The 24,808-nt window shown below is 35.8% G+C and overlaps 1 protein-coding gene across 6 annotated transcripts in view; it reads right to left on the bottom strand.

The window, feature by feature from the left end:
- Positions 1-24,808, bottom strand: part of XRCC4 (X-ray repair cross complementing 4) — a 185,963-nt gene that overhangs the window by 52,889 nt on the left and 108,266 nt on the right. For all 6 annotated transcript variants that reach the window (XM_032995494.2, XM_032995499.2, XM_032995493.2 and 3 more), the window contains one exon: positions 12,863-13,007. In XM_032995494.2, coding sequence (XP_032851385.1) covers positions 12,863-13,007 — 145 coding nt within the window. The remainder of the gene's footprint in view (positions 1-12,862; positions 13,008-24,808) is intronic.

Raw genomic sequence — 24,808 nt, forward strand, 5'->3', positions numbered from 1 at the left:
GAAATTTACTTGGCCAGCAACATTCAACCATGCTTACCATCTATAAAAATTGACACTGAATTTTTCTAATATAAATGTCTCTCAAACTAGCATTTTCTTTTGCTCTCCTGATTCACAGGAGATTTCTATTGAATTTCTATTGAATAGAAATTTCTATTTTTATCATCTTTATGATATATCATCTTTTGGTTGATATATCATGAAGCTCCAGTGGTGTTTGGAAAATTCTTCTCAAACACTCAGTATGGCTCAACTTTGTTCTTAAAGGAGATTTGCCACTGATTTGAGAGTTGGCTAGATTTCAACGCATTTGAAAAGGATTTTCAGTACTTTAAAAAGGCAGATCATTTTGCAGTCTTCATCTCGTTAGCTGTAAAAATTCTGATCAGTCAAATGTTAACATCAGAAGATATACATGCCAATAAAGCATATTCATTATGACCTATCTACATCTATTCAATATGACCTATCTACATATGAGCTGGCTTTGCAAAGGGATCTCAGCAACAGAAAGGTTAGGACTAATGAAGAAATAAGTTGTATCTTTTTAGCTTGGCAAAAGGAGAACGTGTCAGGACACAGGAGTCTGTGCAGAACTGGGAGTGGTATGCAAGAAACCATGAAAAAGAGGAGTGTCTGGCTAACACTGTCTTAAGATAACATGAAACTGACTTTTTTGTAAATCTAGCCTAAGAAAAGGTTATAACAGCGTGAGAAACATCTCAACCTTGCAAATAATTTCATTAGAGACACTGTGAATTTAGGATTGTGGTCTCTGGCAACATCCTGTACCAAGTCATACTGAATAAAAAGTCTAACAAGCATTCATACTTCTGTCCTAAGATGTGATGGTTGATTTGGTATTATTTAGAGCAGAAAAGGTGTAGATGCGTATCAGGCACGCAGAAGGCCATCACTACACACCTCTGAAGTGGTATGCTGGATAGGAGAAAATAGGAAGACAAACAGAAGACTGAATGGTCTTACACAAAAGAGTGAATAAACACTTAGTTCAGCAACACTATATCCCGCTAACACAAAATGACATGTCTTTACAACCCCTCTAGATCTTACAATCCCATCCCCATTTATTTCAGTGCCTTGACATAATATTTCTAAATCTCCTATATATATTTGTATAAATATATATATATAAATGTTTCCAATTTCCTCACCTTCCTATTGCAAAACAACCATGTCCTTTACTGCCTCACTGGCGTGCTCTCAGCTACCACCCAGCCAAAGGTGCTAACTGGACAGAACCAATGTGGTGCGACTGTAGGCACACCGTGAGAGCTGTGATCACACTGTTCGTCCGGCTAGCGGCGGTACCCCTGAACCCACGGGCAGCTGAATCAGTAAGTGTCCTCTGAGATCAGTAAGTATTATCTGTGTTTAGACTTCTCAGCCATCGCCTGCTCCCAAAGGGGCAAACAGGACATTGCTCCGCAGTGGCTCATCGGCCCAACCAACCACCACTGCTCCCAGCTTGGGGAAGTACAACACATACCCTGACAGTAAATTGCACAAACTTGATATACACCGTAGAAAGACTCTTGTGCTTCCCTCTGCTCCTGTTCTTTCCCTTGCTTCTCTCCCACACCATTATCACTGGCTGGGGGGGATACTGATGTGAAAGTTTTGCTTATACTAACTCTGGGATCGCTCTGAGTAACGTTGATGCTTTTGGCTCCTTTAAAAACTTTGAATCTGGAGCTCACAGAGAATTCTGAATCCTTTAAAGAGTCAACAGGGAACTCATCATATCCTGACGATATTTTATTTTTATTTGGAGATCTTCTGTTTGTGTTTTCAAATCTGTTTTTACTTTAACTGAAATAGGTGTTCAGATTCTATTACTTTGGATTTTGTCAACACAACTGTGTATCATCTAATTTTTTTTTTCTTATTGAACATCTTCAGGCAATGCTGTAGTCACACCGATATATAACTAAAGGAGTGTATTTACATACCAAGGGATTCTTTCTTAACCTGATGTTTCAGTACACTTGACAGTGATACAGCACCTGAGCAGAAAAATAATCCTGTATTTGTGATCAACAGCAATTCCAGTAGGTATACTACTTGTAGAAATGTTTTATTAGTTAGTGGTGCATTTTAGCCTAAAGGGTTGAAGAGTTTCTTTACAAAAATACATAACTTTTCAGGATACTTTAATAAAAGTAGAATTTGGTTCAGGTAGTTTTAGTAGATACCCAGGGAGCAACTCCAGAGAGACAAAAGCAATAATAGTCTGGATGGTTCACATCACCACTAGAAACTAAATGACATGATTTATCATCACTTTACTTCAGTTTTACACTTGTGCAACTTCAAGGTTTAGCAAGTTGCACTGGAACACTGAAGTGGTGAATAATGTACCCTATTCCTCTCTGAGCAAAAAATAACCCCTGTGAAAATATTCTGAAGTGTTGCTTAGGCATTTGGGGAGTGGAGTGGGGCAAATCTCAGTGTGAATTAAGTGTTGATAACAGTTTTCTTCCTGTAGTCAAATAATAATTCAGAATCTGATAATTTTAAATAGTATGTGGTTAACTTCTCAATATGGAAAAGAAGGTCCATCTTTTTTTCCAAACTTTTGATAAATTCAGTGAAGCAATCTCTGTGAAATAGCTGTTCTAAAACTTAAATCAAATTTCTTTCAACCTTTTTTCTACAATTACCACCTTTTTCAACAACCTTCTCACGAATTATTTTCTCAAGTTAAATACCGTCTTTGTCTTTTCTAGAGAAACACAAGACTAGAGGAATCATTTTTAAATGTAACAGATGGGTCTCTTACTTTGATGTCAAATTCTCTTTCTGTCATCTACATAAGTAGTAGAAACGATATACAAAATATTTATTTCTATACTCTTGAAAAATTATCAGCTTCTAAAGAATCATGTTAGAAATCTCATCCTTTTCTAGAATGAAACCTAGAACGAAACTTACCCTCATCAACCAGTAGTGTTCACATGCATATCTGGCTGTTTTCCTCAGTTTTAGTCATTACTACTGTGTTCATTCTAAACATGCAGGGTGAAATATTGATGCATATGTCTAGACTACCATCAGATTTGAATTCACCTCAGTACTTGATGTCTTTTGAAGAATTGAGATAATTTTGAAAAGAGCCTTTTATTGTATCCCATTTATGCTATTTAATGTGCATTAGAACATTGACTCTTTTGCTGATCATTTTTGAATACTGACCATTTTTCTTCAGTCTTATACCAAGTCCACTTATAATAGCTGCTATACAGTTAACAATCTGAAGAAAATACAAGCATGTAAGTAATTTTCAAATTACTATTTGTAAGTACAAGCTTGAATGATGCAATAGCTACATGAAAACTGTTATGAATGGTTTGACAGCTGAACAAAGTAAGGGATTTTTTAAAGTGTTATTAAGTAACCAGGGAAGTCTTCCAGTAGTATTCTATGTGAACAAGGATTGTATTAATCTAATTCTGTACCTCCTGCAGCTTCTAATAAACTCTTGTTTTTATTTATGTTCGAGGAGACCGAAAGAGTAGTTAAATTATTTTGTAAGACATAATGTGAAATTTGTCCAACTCTTTCTCTTATTTTACAAGTTTTTAGACTGATGCATGAGAATGTGCTATATACTTTCCCACAGATGGCAGAACTCATCAAAAAGGATACTGATTAATGTCATGCTGAATCCTGATAGAAGTTGACAGAAACAGATGAGTCCTCTCAAACGACCATGAAAGTTCATTTGCTCATACTGTATATATTAGTCACAGTGTATAAATTTATGAATATTTATCCATACAGACCAGATTTGGGGATGCTTTAAATATTATTGAAAATCCATTGTCATGGACTTCAAGTGTTTAATGTTCTGCTTTGGGGAAACATATACACGTGATGAATAGGAAAACAAATAGGCAGATCAGGGCTTCTCACCATGTTCCCTCTCTTGTGTCCATTCTGTAATGTGCCTAGTGCCATCTCTCAGCCTTTTCTGTACCCCTCTCTAGACCTTTTCTTGCTCTTCTTCAAGTCGTTTTGAAAGATCAATCTGCTCTGTGAGGCAGAAAGTACTCAGAACAATTTGTTTACTTGGAGTCCTTGCCCCCTTGGCTTTCCTATGTTTTTACATTAGATTTCAAGTATTCTGGAACAGAAAATGTCCTAATATCTGTATCTTACTCAGTTTCAACAGCATCCTTGCCAACTATGAAACAGTAAATCTAATGAACCTCCCATAAAAGACATAAAAGGAGATTGAGAGAAAGCCCAGAAAATTTTACTGAATGTACTCCGTATTATACATTACATACAGGAGGTCTATCAGGTCACCTAAGACTAATAAAACATTTATTACTATCTGGATGTAGGTGTCCACAGTCAACAGTAATTAGTGGAATTAAGCAGGTGAAAGCAAACAGACAACCTAAGCATAGCCTTCACTGTCTGAGGAGCAAAGTACTATTGGAAAAATGTTTCAAGGATTTAGTTCTGTGGTTTTTATATAGAGGATTAATCACTTATTTTGGCATAAAGAAATTGAAAAGTGTTGCTAATTCTACATGGTAGCTTCTTAGACCTGCTTTGCTGAGGTGGGACATTTTTTGGGGAGCAGAGAGAGGAAGAAAGGATGATTCATTGTTAAAAACTTCAGTACAGAAAAATCAAAACCAGAAATAAATATAAAGAGGTTAATAGCTTCATGTGTTGTACCTGCTTTTGAAAAGACCAGAAGCTGAGCAAAGGCTGAGCAATCACCTGAATGGAGCAGGAGCATTTGCAAGTGTGTGAAATCATTCCCCAAATCCTGTGTTTTAGTGTCTTTTTTGTGTACAGGATTTTCTCCAGAATGTTTCCTGGGGTCCATAATGAGTTAGGAGATTACTGATCTTCACGGACAGCAGTGCTATATGGAATTCTTTAATTTAATCCATGTCTTAAAGAAGACATATTTCATGATCAGTTTAATGAACAATAAAAACAGATACTCAAGGCAGCTTTATCTCATTAATATAGCCAAGTCTTCATCTCATTCTCTTTTGTGATGCCTATCTTTGACATCAGGACTGAGCTGGCAAGTGTGGTTACTTAGCCTTTCCATCAGTCTAGGCTTAATCTCCTGCCAACACATATAATCAAAATGTTAGGCATCTACATTACCCGCTTCTTCCTCTTAAAAGTAATGTGAAAATAATTCTGCCTGAAGAGCTGTTTTAGGAAATGGAGGTTTAATTGACACTATCAAGAGCCCCCTATAGAAGTGTTCATAAAGAGCGTGCCATACACTAATCACAAGGATGTACAAGGAATTTTAAATATTGCCTTCTTTGTTGTTTTTAATGCAATCTCATTTTCTTACTACCCGCCCTTTCCCCTAGAAGACTGAAAATGTTATAGCTTGGTCTACATCAAAAGCCAACAAATATTCCAGCACTGCCGGTTAGCTCAACCACACACAATCCTTCCTCCTTCTTACTGTAATTTACTCCTGAGAAGCAATTCTTTTGCCTCCTACATTAAAATACCCCAGCCAGGATCACAGTATTTAACAAATCTAATACTTAGTGCAATAAATTAAACTATACTAACCAACAACTTACCTAAGAGTGGCTTAAAATACAACATCTAGTTCAAATATCATACCAATATAAAAACTTTGTTAGAAAGGCAAGGGAAAAAAACACCAACAATTTACCAGAAAGGCAATGGAAGAAGATGTTGTTTCCATTTTTTAAGATATCCTCTTATAATCGCACAGCTACCAGTTTCACTGAATACATTACAGATTAATCATTTGAGACATATAGCTCACCAGATTTGTCACAGCAATAAAATCCTGCTCTAAAGAACACGCCCCCAGAAAACACAGGGTAGAGTCCTGTCAGTCTTACTGAGTAATAACTTCTCCATCAGCAGTCAATTATTAGGCTATTACTAGTGACAAAAAATGGTGAAATGTGCTACAAACTACAGAGCCGAGCGACTTTGCTCAGGAGAAATTGCAACCTCGGAGGTCAGCAGATAATGTTCATTCTTCCCTGCCCCGGGCTTTCAGCCTTCATATTTTCCCATCTTTCCCTGGGGAGTCAGGAGAAATGGTGATTGCAGATAACAATTCCTTGCACTTCCCATGGAAATAAATCATCCCTTCCCACATGGATGGTGGAAGCCTAATTATCTACTGCTCAGTTAAAGACACTCGCTGCACAGAAAGCCAGGGTGCCACCAAGAGAAAAGTAACCGTATTGTGTTGTATTTATCTCTGCCTTATTCACTCCAGCTGAACATGGAATTACTTCTGATTTTTTGCATTTTTTTTTTTTTTTGCAAATATTGCTATGCATTGTAATAAAAAGCTTCTATCCTTTTTTCCTGACAACATTCCATTTTTGTACAGCCACAAGTCACATAAGACGTGTATTATACAAGCTCTTCTTTCTACTCCAACCTTATGCAACCTTAAATATTCACAGGTAACTGTTCAGCAGATGAATATCACTTATCAAAGCTCCCATCAGGCCACACAAAGTTACAGTACAATTTTTAATATTTGCACAGGTGAGTAAAAACAGTGTGTCTGGTATGACTGGTGACCAACTGCTGCTGCCAGTGTCATGGCAAAAAGGGAAAGAAAGAAATCATCTAAAGTGTAAGAAAATGCTGACCATGACTGAAATACAAAAAGGACTTAATTCAGCCATTAAAAAAATTTGTGGTTTGATTCTCACATTAGAGTCTCAAATGAACCTGACTGTCCACTTCTAAGAGATTTCTTAACCTGTTTACAATTTAGCCTGAATGAGTTAATTATCAAAAACTTTCTAAACACTGCATTCCATAAATATATTATGGCCAGAATGAGCTTATCACTCCTGTACACAGACACCACTTTGACTCACAGATATACCAGTGATCATAGTGCTTTGTCATACCATGCAAGGCTCTGCACGTTCTCTCCAATTGTATTAAATAAATACACTTAATGAATAAAAAAGTGACACGTCAAATTGAAATCTCAAATGTATCTTTTTTTAAAAGGGGGCAACTGTGATGTAAACTTTATACACCCTCTGGACCATGGAAGGTTATGGTATCGTTTTCAGTGGGATCCAAATTTCATTCGGTTAATCTTTTACGAGAAAGAATTACTTGTTGTGTGAGACAGTAATACCGATGTGTATGTGTAACCCTCTGAGAATGCTAAATTCCAAGACAAGTCTATGTTTTTGCTACCTGAATCACTGGTGGTGGCAAACCACATTTTAAATAAACCTTGCATTAGGACTTTAAAAATGTGAACCGCAAGCAATAAATTAAACAAATGCAGAGAGATGATCCCCAGGGGGTTCCTGGCAGACCACAGGCTCTGAGTGCTTTTAAAGGGGTGGAAGGTTATCAAAAGAAAGACAAGTCCAGATTATTACAGTACTGGACTATAATGCAAAGAGCTGTCTTTTCAAATAAATTATATATACCTATGAAGACTTTAGAAAACCTTTTGAAGGTTCAGAAAGAGATGAGAATATCAAAATAACTCCCACACACACCTTTATCATTAACAAGCAAAAACTATGCAGCTGCCTCTACCCACCATTACACGCATGACTAACTTTAATCAGACCCTTAAGTCAAGAACAAACACTGAGCGTGAAGACCGTAACAATCATATTTAAAGAAAAAATTACATTCTCTCTTTGGCCTCTTCTGAAGGAGCAGGAAATGGCAATGCAGGTGGCACAAGACACCCCCTGGCAACTGTCAGCAACCCAGTCAGCAATCTGAATATGGTTTTGTACTTCATTCAGACGTCTCCGAGGACTCCTACATATATGTTCAACACTTTGAGCTCTCTGAAAATACAGCATTCCTATGTAAAAAAGTAAGATTTAAATTACTGGTGGCAAAGATCCTATCAAATTCAGTGGGGCTGTGAGCGCATCTCAATATTTCAGCAAAACCTAACATACTGAAGTTAAGGAAAAGCATCCCTCTCTTTCAATTTAAAAGTAGGCCTGATTCTGACAGACACTCAGTTTTATCAATCGAGCAAGAAGTATCAAGCCAGCAAAAGTCAAATTTCCATTAAAAAAAAATCAAAATCAGCTACATCAAATGTACAAAACTAGACTTATACATATGAAACTGAAATTTCTGACATGCAGGGTAAATAAGAAGTCAGAGTCACAGCGCTTGTCGTAAACACATATTTCTTTATAGAAAAGGCAAGAAAATAATACCTGTTATCTCTCAGTTAACTGAATGAAAAGTATTTCTTAACACTTGCTTCTCAGAATTATGAAGCATTTTCTCTGTAATAACATTTTTTGGTTGTCTCTACTCTTACTCTCAGGAGAATCCAGCACATTTGCATCCATAATAAGATTCTTCCTGTATTTAAGAGGTTTTCCCCCAAGGCACTTCTGTAATTGTACATATCCTCAACAGTATGTACACATTCAATAGCAAAGAAATTATAAACACTATACAGCAACTGGAATGGATTAGATTTTGAAACATAGAGAATAACTTAAAGAAACTTATCCAGTAAAGCCTTCCTTCTAGGAAAAACATGTGTGAATGAGGACCATAAAACTAGATCCTTTATTAGTAAGGATAACAGACAGACTGAAAAAATGGTTTTGCTTTTCTTACCTCTTTAACTAAAAACAATTTTGATAAAACAAGGCAGAAAGACAGATTTTTACTTGTGAAAACAAAGTAATAATTGTAAGCTGTACTAGAAAAGGAAGGTTTTTCCTGATTCACCTTTGTTTTAGTTACAGAGACTCCAGCACTGTCTGGGTTCCACTCTACTCTGTGACTACAGATTGTATAAGCTACACAAAGTATTCTGTATTCAATGAATATATTTAATTTATGAAATTATACAAAAAAAGAACTGTCATCTTCAGTAGGTACTATCTTCTCTTAAATAGGTTCCAATACATTTAAAGTGAAATTATTATAGAAACATCCAATTAAGTACTGATTCAGGCTGCTAGGCTATACACTTAAGCCTCTATATCGAATGCATATTCTACATAGCATAGTTTTATTATTCATATGCAGTCCCCTGAGAGATTTGGGTAATGCATCAATAAACGTAATTTCTAACTGTGGATTGGGATTGTTGTTATTAATTTTTCTCCTCCAAGTATGAAATGCAAATTGTGAAAAGTAGAATTTGAATCTTAACTTGACTTACATATTATCTCTGCTTTGCACCTTAGGAAATTGCCAGATTTTAAGTTACAGTTAAAGCTTCTCCAATACCATCACAGTTTACTGGAGTCAGACTTTTTAATTCAATCATGTTTTGAGCTGTAGAAACTATCCTTTGTCACATTTAAAGAATGTGTAAATTGTGAGCCACAGTTTGACTGTTATCAACTATAAGTAACATCTGTCTGCCTAAAGAAGCATTTCCTTTCATTGGATATCTCAGATTTGAAACACAACCTGCTAGAGAGCTGGATAATCCTGAATCTTGGCAGTTCACTGACCAACTAATTATTCTGAATTGATCTCATATCTGCACTACTTTTACTAAGCTTAATAATATGCAAAGCATATTTCCGAGTTTCATTAAAAATGTTGAGTTAGTCCTTGAATAAATCATCACAGTAATACTAGATATTTATATAGATAAATACAATTCCACTCCTTTTCCTGTCACTGCACCCACACACAAAGCACAATGAAGGCATTACTCCTTTTGCTCTAATTTCTATGTTAAACAGATTTTTATTTGCATTCTTCGCAGTATTCTTATTCATATCTTAAAATATATTTTCATTCCAAAGGACTAGAGAATTGCTACAGAACTAGCCTCAACATCCATAAATCTAAAATATTTGCGGAAATAGAATCCTTTCATTTTTCATGACTCAATATTTACTTTAGATGATCTTAACTTTAAGCATAAACAGTACTTTCTTACCATACTTTAAAATCTTAGGAGAAATATATAAAAGTTAAGATATAATTCCTACTATGTGATAACAATTACTGTGTTGAAAACACTGCATTTTCAAAAAGCAACCTGAAAGCCAAAAAGAAAAGAAACACTTGGATGCTCTCCTTCAGTAAAGAGGTATTTTTTCTTCAGATCTAAGATCTTGTATCAATCGACTTACAATGCAACAATATAAAGACAGTATTATGCTCTTGATGTTTGGTTTGTAACTGCCCTTTCATTGCCTGGCAAACATGAAACAAGCACTGATGATGTCAGCAAAACTTGCAAATGGAAAATAATTCTAAATAAGCTTTAGTTTGTTAAAGCAAGAAATATGGGATACAATTTTATGTGATAGCACCTTAAAATATTTACATTATGAGTAAAGAATGAAATCTTTCTGCAGGTTTGTGCAGGAGAGTTCAGAAACAATGATTCATTCGTGCATTTGCAAATGTGATCACAATCTGTCATTTGATCCTCCTGCCAAACAGAGAAGCATGACATGCTTTCAAGGGCTGTACATCTTCCATATTTGTGATGGAGCATTTCCAAATGTGAAGGAATTCAGAGGTTAACTTCCTCCCCACCACCCCAGCAGACTGGGGTGGTTTGCTTGGATTAGTAATTTTTTGCTAAGTGACACAATACTGGAAAACATTTTGGGCAGGACACCAATGTACCATCAGCTTAAGATAAAGCCTTCCGCACCATGTAGGATCTAGCCTTCTGTCAGTACAAATTACTGAAAAGGCTTCATAAAAAGTAACATCTATATTTGTGAACTGGATTGTGATACTACTTCTACATCTCCCTACTTTTGACAGACTGTAAGAGATGTGAAATTAGCGAAGCAAATTGACTGAAAGCTTGATTAGCAGCTGGCAAAAGACTTAAGATGAAGTTCAAAACCCAGGAACTAAGCAGGGACACAGAAGAATAATTAGCAAAAAATAGATTACAGTTTGGCTTTTGTAATGTTCCAGGTAAATGGGGAGATCTAGTATCTTCTTATCTAAACTAAGAATTAGCACTGCCACTGTATTTCTAACTAAAGAAAGGATTACAAAACATATTCCAGTATTGAGCAATATCACATTTGATTTCTGAAATCACCAAGGGATCATAGAGAAACATGGATCTTTCATTGTTAGATACACCTTCACAGTACTGGAAGGCATGTCACATGCCAAGCAACGTTGTGACCTGTAGTGCAAAGCTGTTGTTTACAATAGAACTCGTACATACTCAGTGCAAAAAGAAAAACAGATAGAATGGATATTTCATATGTTAAGCCTTAAAATATTACTAATTATGTTATAGACAAGAAGAAGAGCCGCTCTTCAGATTCAGCTGACTTGAATCTGTATGCATATTAGAAATGCTTTGCACAGTATGAAAACCATAATGTTGTTCAGTCTTGTTTTGTTTGTTTTTGTTTTTTTTTTTGTTTGTTTGTTTTGTTTTTGTTTTTTTTTTAATTTGCTTTACTTAAAGGATTAAAACAAAAATATCAATATCCTCTAAGTTCTTCCTCTACACACAGGACTCAGATATTTACACACTGAGGATTAATCAGCCTAAAGCCTCTATATTCTCCTTTGCAATCATTTGTCTCTGTAGGTCTTCCTTTCACAATCAATACTAAAAAGAATGAAACTGTATTTCAGGCAAACGCAGCCAGACACTCAAACTGACTACATACAATGGGGAAAGGGCATTGTTCAGTGTAATATACTAGACTCTAACAGGAGGGAAGAGCAGAATTTGACATTTTTGTAGCCTATTCTAAAAGAAATACAATTTTTTTAACTAATAGAACAGGATTGTAAGTTTAAACATTGATAGCTGGCATCAGGCCAGAGCCTTCTATGTTAAAATAAGACAATTCTCTTGCTGATTTAAGCAGAAATCTTTGCTAATCATGGGAAACATCTCTGCAGTCTGCTTGTGTCCATGTCTGTTTAAAGAGCTCATTAACCACTGGCTATTACAGATAAAGAGGGAAAACAAGTATTTTCAAATCTACCTCACCACAAAAAAAATCAGTTTTTGAAGAAAATACCATCAATCATATTGTAACTCCAAGGTAATTCTATGCATAACTAAGCACCTCCCAGATCATGTGAAAATATTTCCAAAAGTCAAGACTGATATAAGAAGAAAAAGACTTTTATGAAGTGTTATAAATTCTGACCTCCCTTGTGTGTTTAAGAGTGAGTTATTTTTTTCTCATAATTTTCTTCTTTTCAAAGTAAATCTATTCTGGTCTATTAAAAATGGTAATGTGAATTAATTTCCACTGAAATTACAAAGACAGAATCACAGGATGATGAGGTTGGAAGGGACCTCTGGAAACTGCCTAGCCCAGCCTACCTCCTCGACCAGAGCAGGTTGTCCGGGACCATGTCCAGTTGGGTTTTTAACATTTCCACAGATGGAAACTCCACAACCTCTCTGGGCAACCTGGTCCTGTGTTTGACCACCCTCACTATGGAAAAAGACACTCATAATGTGACACAGCTGAAGTTGTCCGTCTTACTTTGACACTTGCTATAAATGCATCCTTTTTTGTCTGCAGGGTTATACGGTGACCTACAGAACACTGTTTTAGTAGGCTTTAAACTATTTGCTTAAAGTTATCCAAGTCTATCAAAGAAAAACATTTTGAAATTGTCACTTTAGAGGTGTATTAAAATCAGTAAGTGATAGGGCCTGACAATTTAATCATTCACAGCTATTCAGAGTTGGGCAAAATTACTGTAAATCACTACACAGAATGCAACACAACAGTGCTCAGTCTGAAATATGAAACCGCACAGGAAAACACAAAAAAACCCTAACCGCAAACCCTCTGACATCTGTAGATATAAAAACATTTCAATACTTTTGAAAACTGCTTACTTTTCCTCGGCTGGCAGTTCTGTCTCATAAGTAGCCATCTTAGCTCCTGTCCCAGCAGGCTTTGCTGCCCTTTGTCGTCGCTTTCTTCTTGGAGCAGTATCAATGACATCTGGGCTACCCAGAAGGGAATCCCTTCGTTCTGGTGCTGACAAAATGAAATAAACCAAAGCTGAAAAGAACTTGAATATGAATTATCACAACACAATTATTAAAATAATTTTTGCTTATTTTTATTAAAATCTCTATACTGCTAAGATGGGCTCAGATTTGACAGTAGTTAGTGTCAAAATAGATGACATAAAGGGAAACTAAAAAAGACCAAATTTGAACTTGAAAGATAAGCGTCCATTGACATCTTTTTGTAGTGAATGGAAATAAAGATGGGCAGTTATAAACCAGAAATATACTAATGGTCTCCTCACTCTTCCTTGTAGACTTTATAGTAACTGGAGAGGTAGCCTATAGAGCCCAGTTTCACCTACCTGAAGTTAGTCTTTGATACCTACAGAATAATTGAGGAAGATGTGCACATGGTAGAGGGAAAGGAGCTTGAGTGTTCTGCTTACTGCATGGCTTTGGTCTCTTGGTCTGCAGTATGGACAGCAATACACATTCAGACCAAAAAATAATTAAATAATTTTCAATATTCATTAGGAGAAACCCTTGAGAGAAGGTTATTGCTGTGATCAGGTACTGTATTTTGTAATATACTAGTCATTCTGCTACCATGCACCTCCAGGAAATAAATGTTTACAGCTTCTGCTGGAGAGTCCCTGAAGACAAGACGCAGAAATACTGATGGGCAGCCTGATGACTGCTCAGTGAGGCAAGAAATCATCCATCGGGAGCAAACCCATGCATAAAAAGCAGTAACACCAGGTTCCAGCTCTACCCATGAAACAGGTGGCCCTGGTTCAGATTAAACCTTTCAAAGTGACAAAGAATAGCTGCAGTCTGAAAGGAAAACAGAGAGAATTGCTAACACCACACAACCTGGAACTGGATAACCCATCTAGGTTTCCACTGACTCCTCTGCTGAAGGTAAGTAGGCTCTGTCCAGGTTACATTACCTACAGTTTTAATTTCCATCACTGCTGCATAAACCATGATTTCACACCAGGTTTACATTTATATTATCATGTAAATTCATAAAAGATGCATTATCTACACTTAAAAAAACATCCCAACTCTGCTTTGGCAGTTATATAATGGAAGCTCAAATGTCAAGACAACCGTATCCTTCCTTAAGCTAGAACACTCCTTTCCCCTGTTATTAATGCACTTAGAAGATATGTAGACATTTTTATTCCAGCTATCATCATCCTGTAGCATGCATTTATTTGGTATGCCTACTTTAAAAATAAAATATTTAATTCCTTTGAATTTTCAAGATAATGATATACAGAACAGCATACATTTCAACTGAAATATATTAAATAATAATGTGGTGACTAAGGCTGATGTTATTATGGTAACTTCCCTGATTATTACTTTCTGTGTGTTTTAGGAAGGTTTAATCTTCACATGGATGAAAGACACCATGGTTTGAGATTCACTAATGAAGTTTTTCACAGAAAGTACATAATGGGTCCTATTTCTTCATTCCTTTCACAGTTGTTATCCACGTCTACTGAAAATGAAACAGGAAGAAAATATGCAAACCACAAGTAACTTTTTCACTGTTTCTCAAAAAAATGTGTTTCTGACCCATAACACTGCTAAATTAAACATGTAAATAAAGGCTCCCTAGGGCCAGTGTAATCACTGCTTACAATGAAGCATATGCTTATGTATTAGCTTTAACCAGACTGCACTATACTATATGACAGACTTACAGATCTTTGCAGGGTGACTACAGGTATTAGCTGACATATTTCCAAGACATAAGCTAATTAACAAGCTTGAAATTCCAGTACAGACAAGATACATTGCCTATAATAAATGACAAAAAGGGTTAAATTATGTGAATACTATTTTATATATTCCAACATCACTTCCTAAAGTAGGCCCCTTCTTAATTAATACACATAAAATAGTTTACTGCCAAGAACCAAACAAACTTGAATAATTTTACTATCAAAGCTCTTATCCTTCCTTGTTGCTGTTCTCCTCCCACACTCTCTGATTTTTGCCAAAATGTAGATCCAGAGGTTAGCTACATATAGAAAACCCACATGATGCTGATGTTAAATAAAGTCTCTGTACTCTTATTTGTGTAATATGTAATGGTTCTTATGGACCTCATACTCAGTGTTGTTCACTGTTCAGACACAAATTCTGTTTGCCTTCTAAAACAGTTCCACTGTTGCTCCAGTGAGAAAAATGGAAGAGAAATGTTCATCTTTGCAGCACACTGCATTTGTGCTAACTTCAGGCTGGGAAAGGGTCTCAGTTTTCTACTAAACATCTCAATCTAATCTTTCCCATGAAAATAAATTTTGCTTTTATGACCTATTAAAACCAAGCAGAACAAAAAATATTGACCTAAGTGATTCATGTAAACCTCTGCAATCAAGCTGACAACTTCTATTGTGAGAATGTTTCTTTTCATAATACTAAGGAGAAGACTTCTCATTCAGACAGCCTAGAATGCAATCTTATGAATAGCAGTAGACTGGTTCATACATAATGGTTGATCACCATAGACCTGGCTGTGGTTTCGTTTTGTTTGTTTCTTTTAAGTCAAACTACCTTTTAGGTTAGAACTGCTAACTGAAACACAGCATACACTTGAAGCTCAGAGTGTCATGCATCACCATAAGACCTTAAACATGGACTCACTTCTGCTGCCCCAAAATAATTCTCATTAATAAATTCATTTATAGTACTTGACTAAAAGCCAAAGAAAGCTTCAGCAAAATATTACTCATTGCTTGACACAAAATCATTTTGAAAAAAGAAAGAGAGCCTTGAACATAAACCTAGTTTTTCATTCTGAAAATCCTTTTTGTCTAAATGTCATCAACTTTTTAAGGAAGTATAGTTCCTTGTCTTCTCATGAAATTAAATTTCTTACTTTGATATTATGTAATACAAGATGAATGATTGTTATAACTTTGAGAAGAACAGTACCAATTTAAATACAGACAAGAGTATTGTTTGATGAAAGACAGTTAATTAAACCACCTAAAACAACAAATGTTGATCAAGAAAAGGAGATGTTCCCAATATATAACATACATTCTGCAGGTGAAAAACTGCAAGAAACAAGATTGATAAAAGAGCAAGAAAGGGAATCATAGTTCAAGTACTAAAATACATGCTAAGAAGATTAAAGACTTTAAATAAAAACAATTGATGTATTTTTTTATTGTTTGTTTTGAAGAATGATATTATTTGGTGGGTAGAGGAAGTTTTCAAATAAGAAAGGATATTCTAGAAAATAATTCAAACTGAAAACTAAAAATAGCTTTCACTTGTTTGAAGATTCAGGATGAAATTACATCAATACAGACCCATAATGCTGGGGGCCTGGAAACAGAAGAAGACTTTAATACAGAAAAATTCCAGGACCCATTCTCAAGACATTTGGTACACAACACCTTGCATCCATGCAGAACAGCACTGCCTCTTCCAAGATCTCTGCTGGGAGCAGTCTCTGGCCAGCCAGTCTCTGCCTGAGGAAACGCCTGGCTGAGCTGGTGTAAAGCAAAACCATTCCAGGGATCACACTAGCAATGAAAGGGGGCAGACAACTTCGCTCAACTGCCAGCATCAAGGTCAGATCCCGACATTGTTTAGTGTACTAATATAACACCATGATCTCTGAAATCTACAGGTATTTTAAAATTAAATTCTGTAGCTTGGTTAAAGATAGGTAGTCCCTATATATTTTAGAACAGTCTTTTGCATTACTTTGTTTTGATATACAGAAGTCAATTATATAAAAAGAATTACCTTCCAATCTATCATGCTCACTTTTCAGTCAGAAAAAAACCCCTACCCACCTTCATTCTCTGTATATCATCACCTGTAATTAAAATTCTACAGCTTTGACTTGTCTTAATTGTTAATGACAGTATTGTACTCACTGAGAAAAAAGAATCCAGCTTCTCTCAGTACAAGCTCTATTCTCAATAAATGACTAAAACCAGTACTAAAAGCTTAGCTTTGCCAACATGCAGGGAGTAAAGCAAGCAAAAAATAAGTAGAAACATTCCAAATTTGAGCAACCTGTTTGCCTACAACGACCTAACTTTACACAGATAGAAAATGTACTCTCAGTGTCCAAATTCCTGGAAGTTGGACTGCAAGCAGGAAAAAAAAGTAGTAGTTCATGAGATTTTACATATAGGAAACACAGTCACAGATGTAACTTCTCTTCACCTTGTTAGCATATATTTAAGATGTAACAAAGGATCCCCAAACTTGAACACTTCTATTTGATTTATTCCTACTATCAAAAACATTTTGTAGAGCTCCTACACTTGCTTACCTAAAGTGTCCTGTGTAGGTCCAGATTAAAACCATGTACTCTAATACTATTTTGCAAATTATCTATTCCTGACTTTAAATGCAATATGGGTGAAAGCAGAACCTGGACCTTACTATTTATAGTTGAAAGACTACATCAGTGACCTCATTTGCTTATATTTCTATCCTGTTGGTAACTAGCCTCAAGGGTACCACATGTTTTTTCTTATCTTAAATACTGATCATTTGTTTCCCTTGAAAAGTATCTTTTTCGCTCTCAATGTCTGTATTCCTCAACATGCTAAATTACATTAGAATGGGATGTGTCCTTTGCAAATATAGCTCTACAGCCGCAGACCTCATGGGATTAGTTCCACTGCTTATAATGCACAAGATTGATTCTAGGTTAACCAGTCACTCCACAAAAGGAAACACTGAAAAGGAAAACATATTTGAACAGTGTGCTGCTATCAGATTTATGTCACTGAATTATTAGAATATAATATAATTTTAAAACCAATCATCAATGTCAAATAGATTCAAGGAACATTCAAATTCCTGTCATGTACCACCAAATAAAATGTGATTATTTTTAGTAACCTTGCTTTGCTCAAAATAAAGTATTTGCATTTATATATTAAAAAGACACTTTTTTTTTTTTATTTTTGGATCAGAATGGAAGAGGAAAGAACACAGGCATTTATCCTAAAGAAAAGGACTGTCCTTTATTTAAAATAATCTCCTATCCCGGAGATTTTATCAACAGCAGCACAGAAGTCTGTCAATTTTAATTTCTGTTCTGAATGAAAATTTACCTGATTCCGTTTTCATCAGAGTAGTAAGGAGTTGTGAAAATTTCTTTAGATTTTCAGATATTAATGTTATCATAGATCCCCTAAATTCCTCTCAGAGCACCCCTCCTAACATAACATAATTTCCTGGTTGAATTTTGCTTAACTCCAGGCAGCATGTGTTGCTCCATAGTGTTACTCAACTGAAATTCCAAGTTCTGCTGTCTCTCTTTAATGAAGCAGATGATTTAACTTAAAGTCAGTCCCTCGCTCAAGGATCTTGCCATTTTCTCTAGTATGGTTTCTTTGGGAAACAACCAGGCTGCGCATACAATTACTGCCTTTGCTGCTTCTGCCCTTGCACAGCATTGGCAGCAAATAAACTAGACTAAAAGAGGGCAAAGTAGTCACAAAATGATCACCTAAAGAGCATCAGGACTGCCTGTGACAGCTGCTCTGCAAGCTAAAAAAAGAAAACAAAACAAAACAAAAAAAAGGAGCAGAACTCATCAGTTTAATCCTTGACTATAGAGTAACTTCAGTAATTATGTGGTTTCTCAATCTTAGCCTAATTCCTAAGGGATCACCATAGCTGATAATAATTAGCATCTCTTTGACATTCTCAGCAGAGAGTCTTCTAAATGAATGGGTATGGAAATGAACGTGTCTCACTGATGTAGGCAATTCCTGCAAAGAAGGATTAAGTCATTCTTGACAGGCAATTTAGAAAACACTTATACCTATGCTGAAGTTATGTTGTATATACAGATTCTGGCCATAATCAGGCACTTTTCATATGAAAAAGATCTATTTAGAGCAGAGATCCAAAATGAAACATCAGTATTTACAGTTCACATATATGTTTCAGTGAAAGTCACAGGAATATGTCACTATTTTAATTTTAGGAAGACAATAAGAACCATTCTCAATTCCCTTTGTTCTGTTCTACTTTATGTTTCATTCTCTGTATAAATTTGGGTTTACTGTACCATAATCCCCTGAGGTCTAAAGGCGGTTGAGACTGCAGTTCTATAAATTCTCTGTCAGTTGGTTATTAATGTTTATTTTTATAAAGAATAACTCCATTCAAAGTGTTTATCAAGACACATTTTAAAACATTTCCAGCAAAAAGTTTAGATCCAGCTATATAAAATTTATAAATTGTATCCAGTTCAGTAAGGAAGTTTACATTTCACACTTCTAGACTGTATTACCACTGACAAAATGTCCTAAGTCTTAACATGTAGACTTTTCTATTTGCAAAGACTATTCTTTTCCTGATGTCACCCTTTTCCAAAAGCTTTTAAAATACTATTATTTTCTTTAATCGAAAAAAGCTTATTTCAAACCCGCAGGGAAAATTACCAAATTATAATAAAAATCTGGTTGACATACAGTTTCCTTCTTAATGCTTATTTATTGGAGACAACTCAGGTGCTCATCTATTACCAGTTCATATTGTCTTGAAACTAGATGGCAAAAACATCAGGGTAAATTTGACAAGCAAATAATGAGTTTGGTCAGGAAGCATGAAAAATGTCTCTTTTCATATATCAAAATATCAGAGGGGAAAAAAAGAATGTGTTTTTACAAATATCTGCAGAGACTCTGAAGGAGATCATTAATTTTAATCATCAAAACCATGATCTCTAATAGAAATCACTCTTATAAAAATACTTTGATATGGGATATTTTAATGAACAATATGTACTTCATCAGATGAAGTATTACTTTTTTTTTTTTCAATAATCCATAGGAATGTGTGTTGCTAAAATACTTTAGTAATGTCATAATTCTAAGAAAGTCACTAGATATAAACACTGTCAAAGGTTACAATTTATCAGTAACCCAGAGATCTTGAAAATCCTCACAGTATACAGCTGTATAATATATATTTGTAGTGTCTACAGCCCCTGAAAATTAGCATCTGCCTTACAATACAAACAGAAAGCTTTACAGTGTTTCAATCTTTCCAGACATGGGTCGGGTAGAGGGTCTGTTATGAAGCAGTGAAAGTTAAGAGATGGCAATTTTGATATCTGAAACCTAATAACAATTAAACGTGTTTTCCCTGCTTTATTTTTTATGGATGGTTGGCGACTCAGATGCTGTGGTGGGTTTTGACAAACCAAAAGCTGTTTGGTGATGAGTTGGGCTGCTCAGCAGCAGCATGCTCCAGCTTTCCAATGATCCACTGAAAGTCCACATTTATTTCCTGCAGTTTTAGAAATCCTTTTACATCTCTGACCCTCAAATCTTTTTGAAACTCTATGTAAACGCTGTCCAGCGAGGCTAATTTTTGTGTACCACGGTTGGATGCGCTGTCATCTAGCACACCAGCACATCCGAGTTCAGGCAAGAGCATTTAAAAAGTCGTCGTCTGAAAAGGTTTAGATGAGCTCACTGTCCTGGGTGTGACTGTTTGCTGGAGTCATTCTCTGGAATCCCTTGATGTCCTATTTGGATCATCTGTACCACCCAGGGTGGAGGTATGAGGCTTCTGAACAGCGTCCCCAGGGGACGTTGAACAGCATGCAGGTCAAGTAAACAAAACAACAAAACAGACAGATGGAAGAATTAAAAACAAGAAGCTAAGAAAAACTTCGGAAAAAATTTCTGGGCTATGATCTTTTGATTCAACGTGAGGTAGTGGCGCCCAAAGTCATTTCTCACCAGGCATGCAAAACATATAGCTCATGCCTGGAATTCCAACTGGCATAATTTTTGCTCTAGGAAACCTTTCTGGAGTCTACAGCTTATATTGCTAAACCTGCCCAGCTGATCCAGGCCCTGGCACTGACAATGGTGGGCTTCCAAGTACCACCTCTAAGGTTACCCCACATGTCATACAGTAATTATTATTATACCTAACCCCTGGCTGTGTGGAAGTGGAGCCTGACATTTGAAAACCAGTCCTAAAGAAGAGTTTGAATAACGGCAATTATACTACTTGGCAATTTCAGGTCGGTAAGAAGTTATTTTGTTAAACTTTATGTAAAATGGTCACCCATAATTCTATTTAGACCGTGAAGATAAAGTAGCGTAGCTATTTATGAGCACTTTGAAACAGGGCTCCTGAATTAATACTAACAGTAAGTTTCAAAATCCTCAAGCATAAATTTGTAAGAACTATAGCTACTCCTGTTCTAGCTTCTTCACTCAATATCACTATCCCATAGATGGTGAAATATGTAACAGCTACTGAAAAGATCTGTAAACAATAAAGCCTTTTAAATATTTTTAATTTCCTTTTTGTATCTTTGGATAAAGTGCTTGGTTGCTCTTGTGCTTGAATAGTCCTTAGATTATCTAGTCTGTCTCTTGGAAATGTACATGAAAGCTAGCTGGTTTAGAAGATCATAATCTTGACACACTTACTTTATTCACGAAGAACCCTGCAGGGATCATGAGGCCAGAGAAATCTGCCTCTGTGTACTCAAGGTAGTCTTAAAAAAACAAGTGTGAGATGCACCCAACTGAAGTTGCACCACAGTGCTTTGAAATAGCTGGAGTTTATGCCACGAGAATGATTTCTTTCCCCATTAAACAATTTTTGAGGAAATCAATACAACTCAAGGGAAGCCACGGGCTGCAATAACTCTGGAAAATGTGTGTCTTCATAATGATGGCATTTTATGCTGGATAAATTACCAACCTCTACCAACAACTTTATTGTGTGGTATCTTCTAAGCTTCCTTAAGACTTTTTTTCAATCATATTGTAAATTCCATTTTGAGGGGTATAAATATTTCTACTTTAGGTTGAGCAAACATTTCGGATGAAAAAATCCAATAAAAATCTAAGTAAACAATAATTTTGCCTGCCTATATTTCACTATATATTAGAAAGGAAGTACAGTGATGTTTAAACAAATGCTACATTAGATCAGAAGCTATTTTGCAACTTACACTGTTTATATAGCAACATATGTGGTCTTATCTGTTTTCTTTGAGAAACAAAATGACAGATTTCAAGCTTTAAAATACTTTACTCTAAAAGTTAGTGACACAAGCACTATGCCCCTTCAAAAAGATACACCATTTTAACCTTGGAACACAAAACGTCTACATTAAACCTGTCATTACATGTGAACATACATAATTAATGATTAGACAGAGCCTAATCATTCAAAATTACATCATCAAATGAAAAACGTTGAGAAAGCATTAAATGAGTAAAAAGGAAATGGAACATCTCCTGCAATTTATATAGTGGCTCTACATCACTAACAATAGCATTGTCAACAGTGGCTACTTACTAGAGAACATTGCTTACGTGCTTTTTACCTCTAGTTCCCTAATTTTAATTCTGTCTATGGTTGTGGTAACTAAAAGTCACTATTACTAGTGTCTGTTTTGTAGATAGCATGAAATGATTTAATTTCATCACGCTCCTAGGGAATATTTGTTATTTGCCAATATTTAAGTAAGACGTAGGTACCTAAGCATGAATAAAATCTTCTGGAATCTATAAGCAGAAGTTTAGTTTAATCATTTTTTCCCCAACTTCACAATCTTCTGGTGTCCCATACTACAAATATTTTTCTAAGGATCAAAGTTAGTCAACATGCAGGGTCCTGCACTGCATTCAGGGGAATGCAGGATCTGTTCCTGATCTTACCACTGACTTTGATGAATATCCACGCTTTGGTCCCTTGTGTGTAAACCATAAGTAATTTTTACTTGATTTTATAAAATATCTTGACACTGAGGAATGAAAAGGAACACAGAAGCTGGGTCCAAAGGACAGAGACACCCTAAGCAGCTAAGAAGTATTATTATTCCTTTAGACACCAATTACATGCAAGTGCGTAGGGACTGTGGAGGGTACAGAGGGCAAAGACCCCGCAAAAACCCTCCGTGGAGGAAATAGTGAGCCTTGGGGTGGATAAGCATGAGGAAAGGGCCAGTTTTGTCAAGCAAGGCTCAATCACAAATAAGCTTGGGATCGAACAGCCCAGAGAGCCACTCCGATGGCCAGTATGATTCTTCAGCATGAAAAAGCTTATAAAGTGTTATTGTAATCTCCCAATCAATGTTGATAGAAAACAGGTGAAAGAATAAAGCCCAATTAATACAATCAAACAGTATTACTGACAGGATCAAAGGTCACGTCAATGTTATAGACTGTGTAATTAAGAAAATAAATTTAGACACTCATGGATCAAAACAGGGGTTTTTGTTTTGGTTTGGGATTTTTTTTACATTTTTATTTTTATTTAAACTGTTTAAAGAGTAAACTACTGCCTGAAGTATTCAATGTCTTGAATACTGAAGTGAAACCTGGGAAATTAGCCATGACTCCCGGAGATATCCTCAGAAAAGCCCACGCTTTGCTCCAGCACCCTCTGGGCTTCAGTGATGATTACCAAAAATTTTGGGTAAAGCCCATAAGACTTAGTACTGCCTTATTTTTCATCTATTCTCCTTTCCTCTTCCTGCCCCTATCAAAATTTGAGACAAATTGACTGTATTGTGGTGACTGGTAAAAGGGGGTCATTGCCCAGAAAGTGACTATGCAAGGTCTTTGACAGAATAACAAAGTCCAAACCCCTTCCTTCTGAAAGAATTTTTCATGAGAAGCTTGTGCCCTTTCCAAATAACATGGATACATAAGGGATTTTTAGCATATTTAAGTTGTGGATTTTGTATGTATATACCTTTTTTCCAAATTTGATATGCTTAAGATCTTATATTTCTACTGAATATATTTTTTTATTTTGCATAACCACCTGATACACTTCCAAATCCTGCATTTTCTTATGTTTGCTGTGAAACAAGCAAGCTGACCCAAGGTCTCAAATGTCATTCACTAGGAACAAAGTTCTATTTACACCATTAGCTTTCTGGACCCACTTATTTCTATTGAAATTCACACAAAACCTCCACTAAATAAAACACATACCGTGAATACTATCCACAAATTGCTGTTAGCTACCTGCTTTTTTCATACAGTGTTTCTAAAAGGCTTTTCATGCTGTGAATTTAAAGACAGCATTTAAGATGTCATTATGGCATGTCTTTATATACAGCTGCCATTAAGGTCTTTATAATGGATTCAGAAATGATGAACATAGAAGGTGCATGTGTCTCAGTCAGACATGACATTGACGTTTTTATGGCAGATGCTCTGGCACGATTTCAATCAACATCACAGGATAATTTTGCTGTGGAAAATGCTACAGGTAATTTTGGTTACTCTAAGAGGTTCTGAGAATACATTTAAAAAAAATTTAAAGATCTCATTAAGTACTTTGAGAGCAGCAATACATTAATATTTATTATAACATTTACTGAGCAATGAACATGAAATCCAATCATGTACAAGACACTAACATATAATGAACAAAAAATTATCAATCAACATGTCTCAGTCAGAATCAAGAGGCTGGTTTAATCTATAACAACTTCTATTTAGATGCTTTTAGACACAGTGCAGTCCATATGATACATATATAGCACAATTTTAACTTTTACTCATCATTTACTATTCATTGTGAATGGATCATAAAACTTATGATAGGACTCCAGACCTGTGTTTACATTCTGATCTGGGCTGTTTTTATTCATCAGGTCCCTGGAGGTCTGCAGGGCTCTCCTGATCTGGCTGGGCTGTGCACATGTGCAGAGTTCAGCCCTAACAGACCACAGCTGAAGATGTAGTTAGAAAGGAGCTCAGCTTCAGAAGCTTTAGCCGACATCATGAAACCACCTAGGAAACACCTTGTTATTGACAAGCTGGA

The sequence above is a fragment of the Tyto alba genome, unplaced genomic scaffold (genome assembly GCF_018691265.1).
Source record: "Tyto alba isolate M040663 unplaced genomic scaffold, T.alba_DEE_v4.0 Super-Scaffold_13, whole genome shotgun sequence".
Taxonomy (NCBI): domain Eukaryota; kingdom Metazoa; phylum Chordata; class Aves; order Strigiformes; family Tytonidae; genus Tyto; species Tyto alba.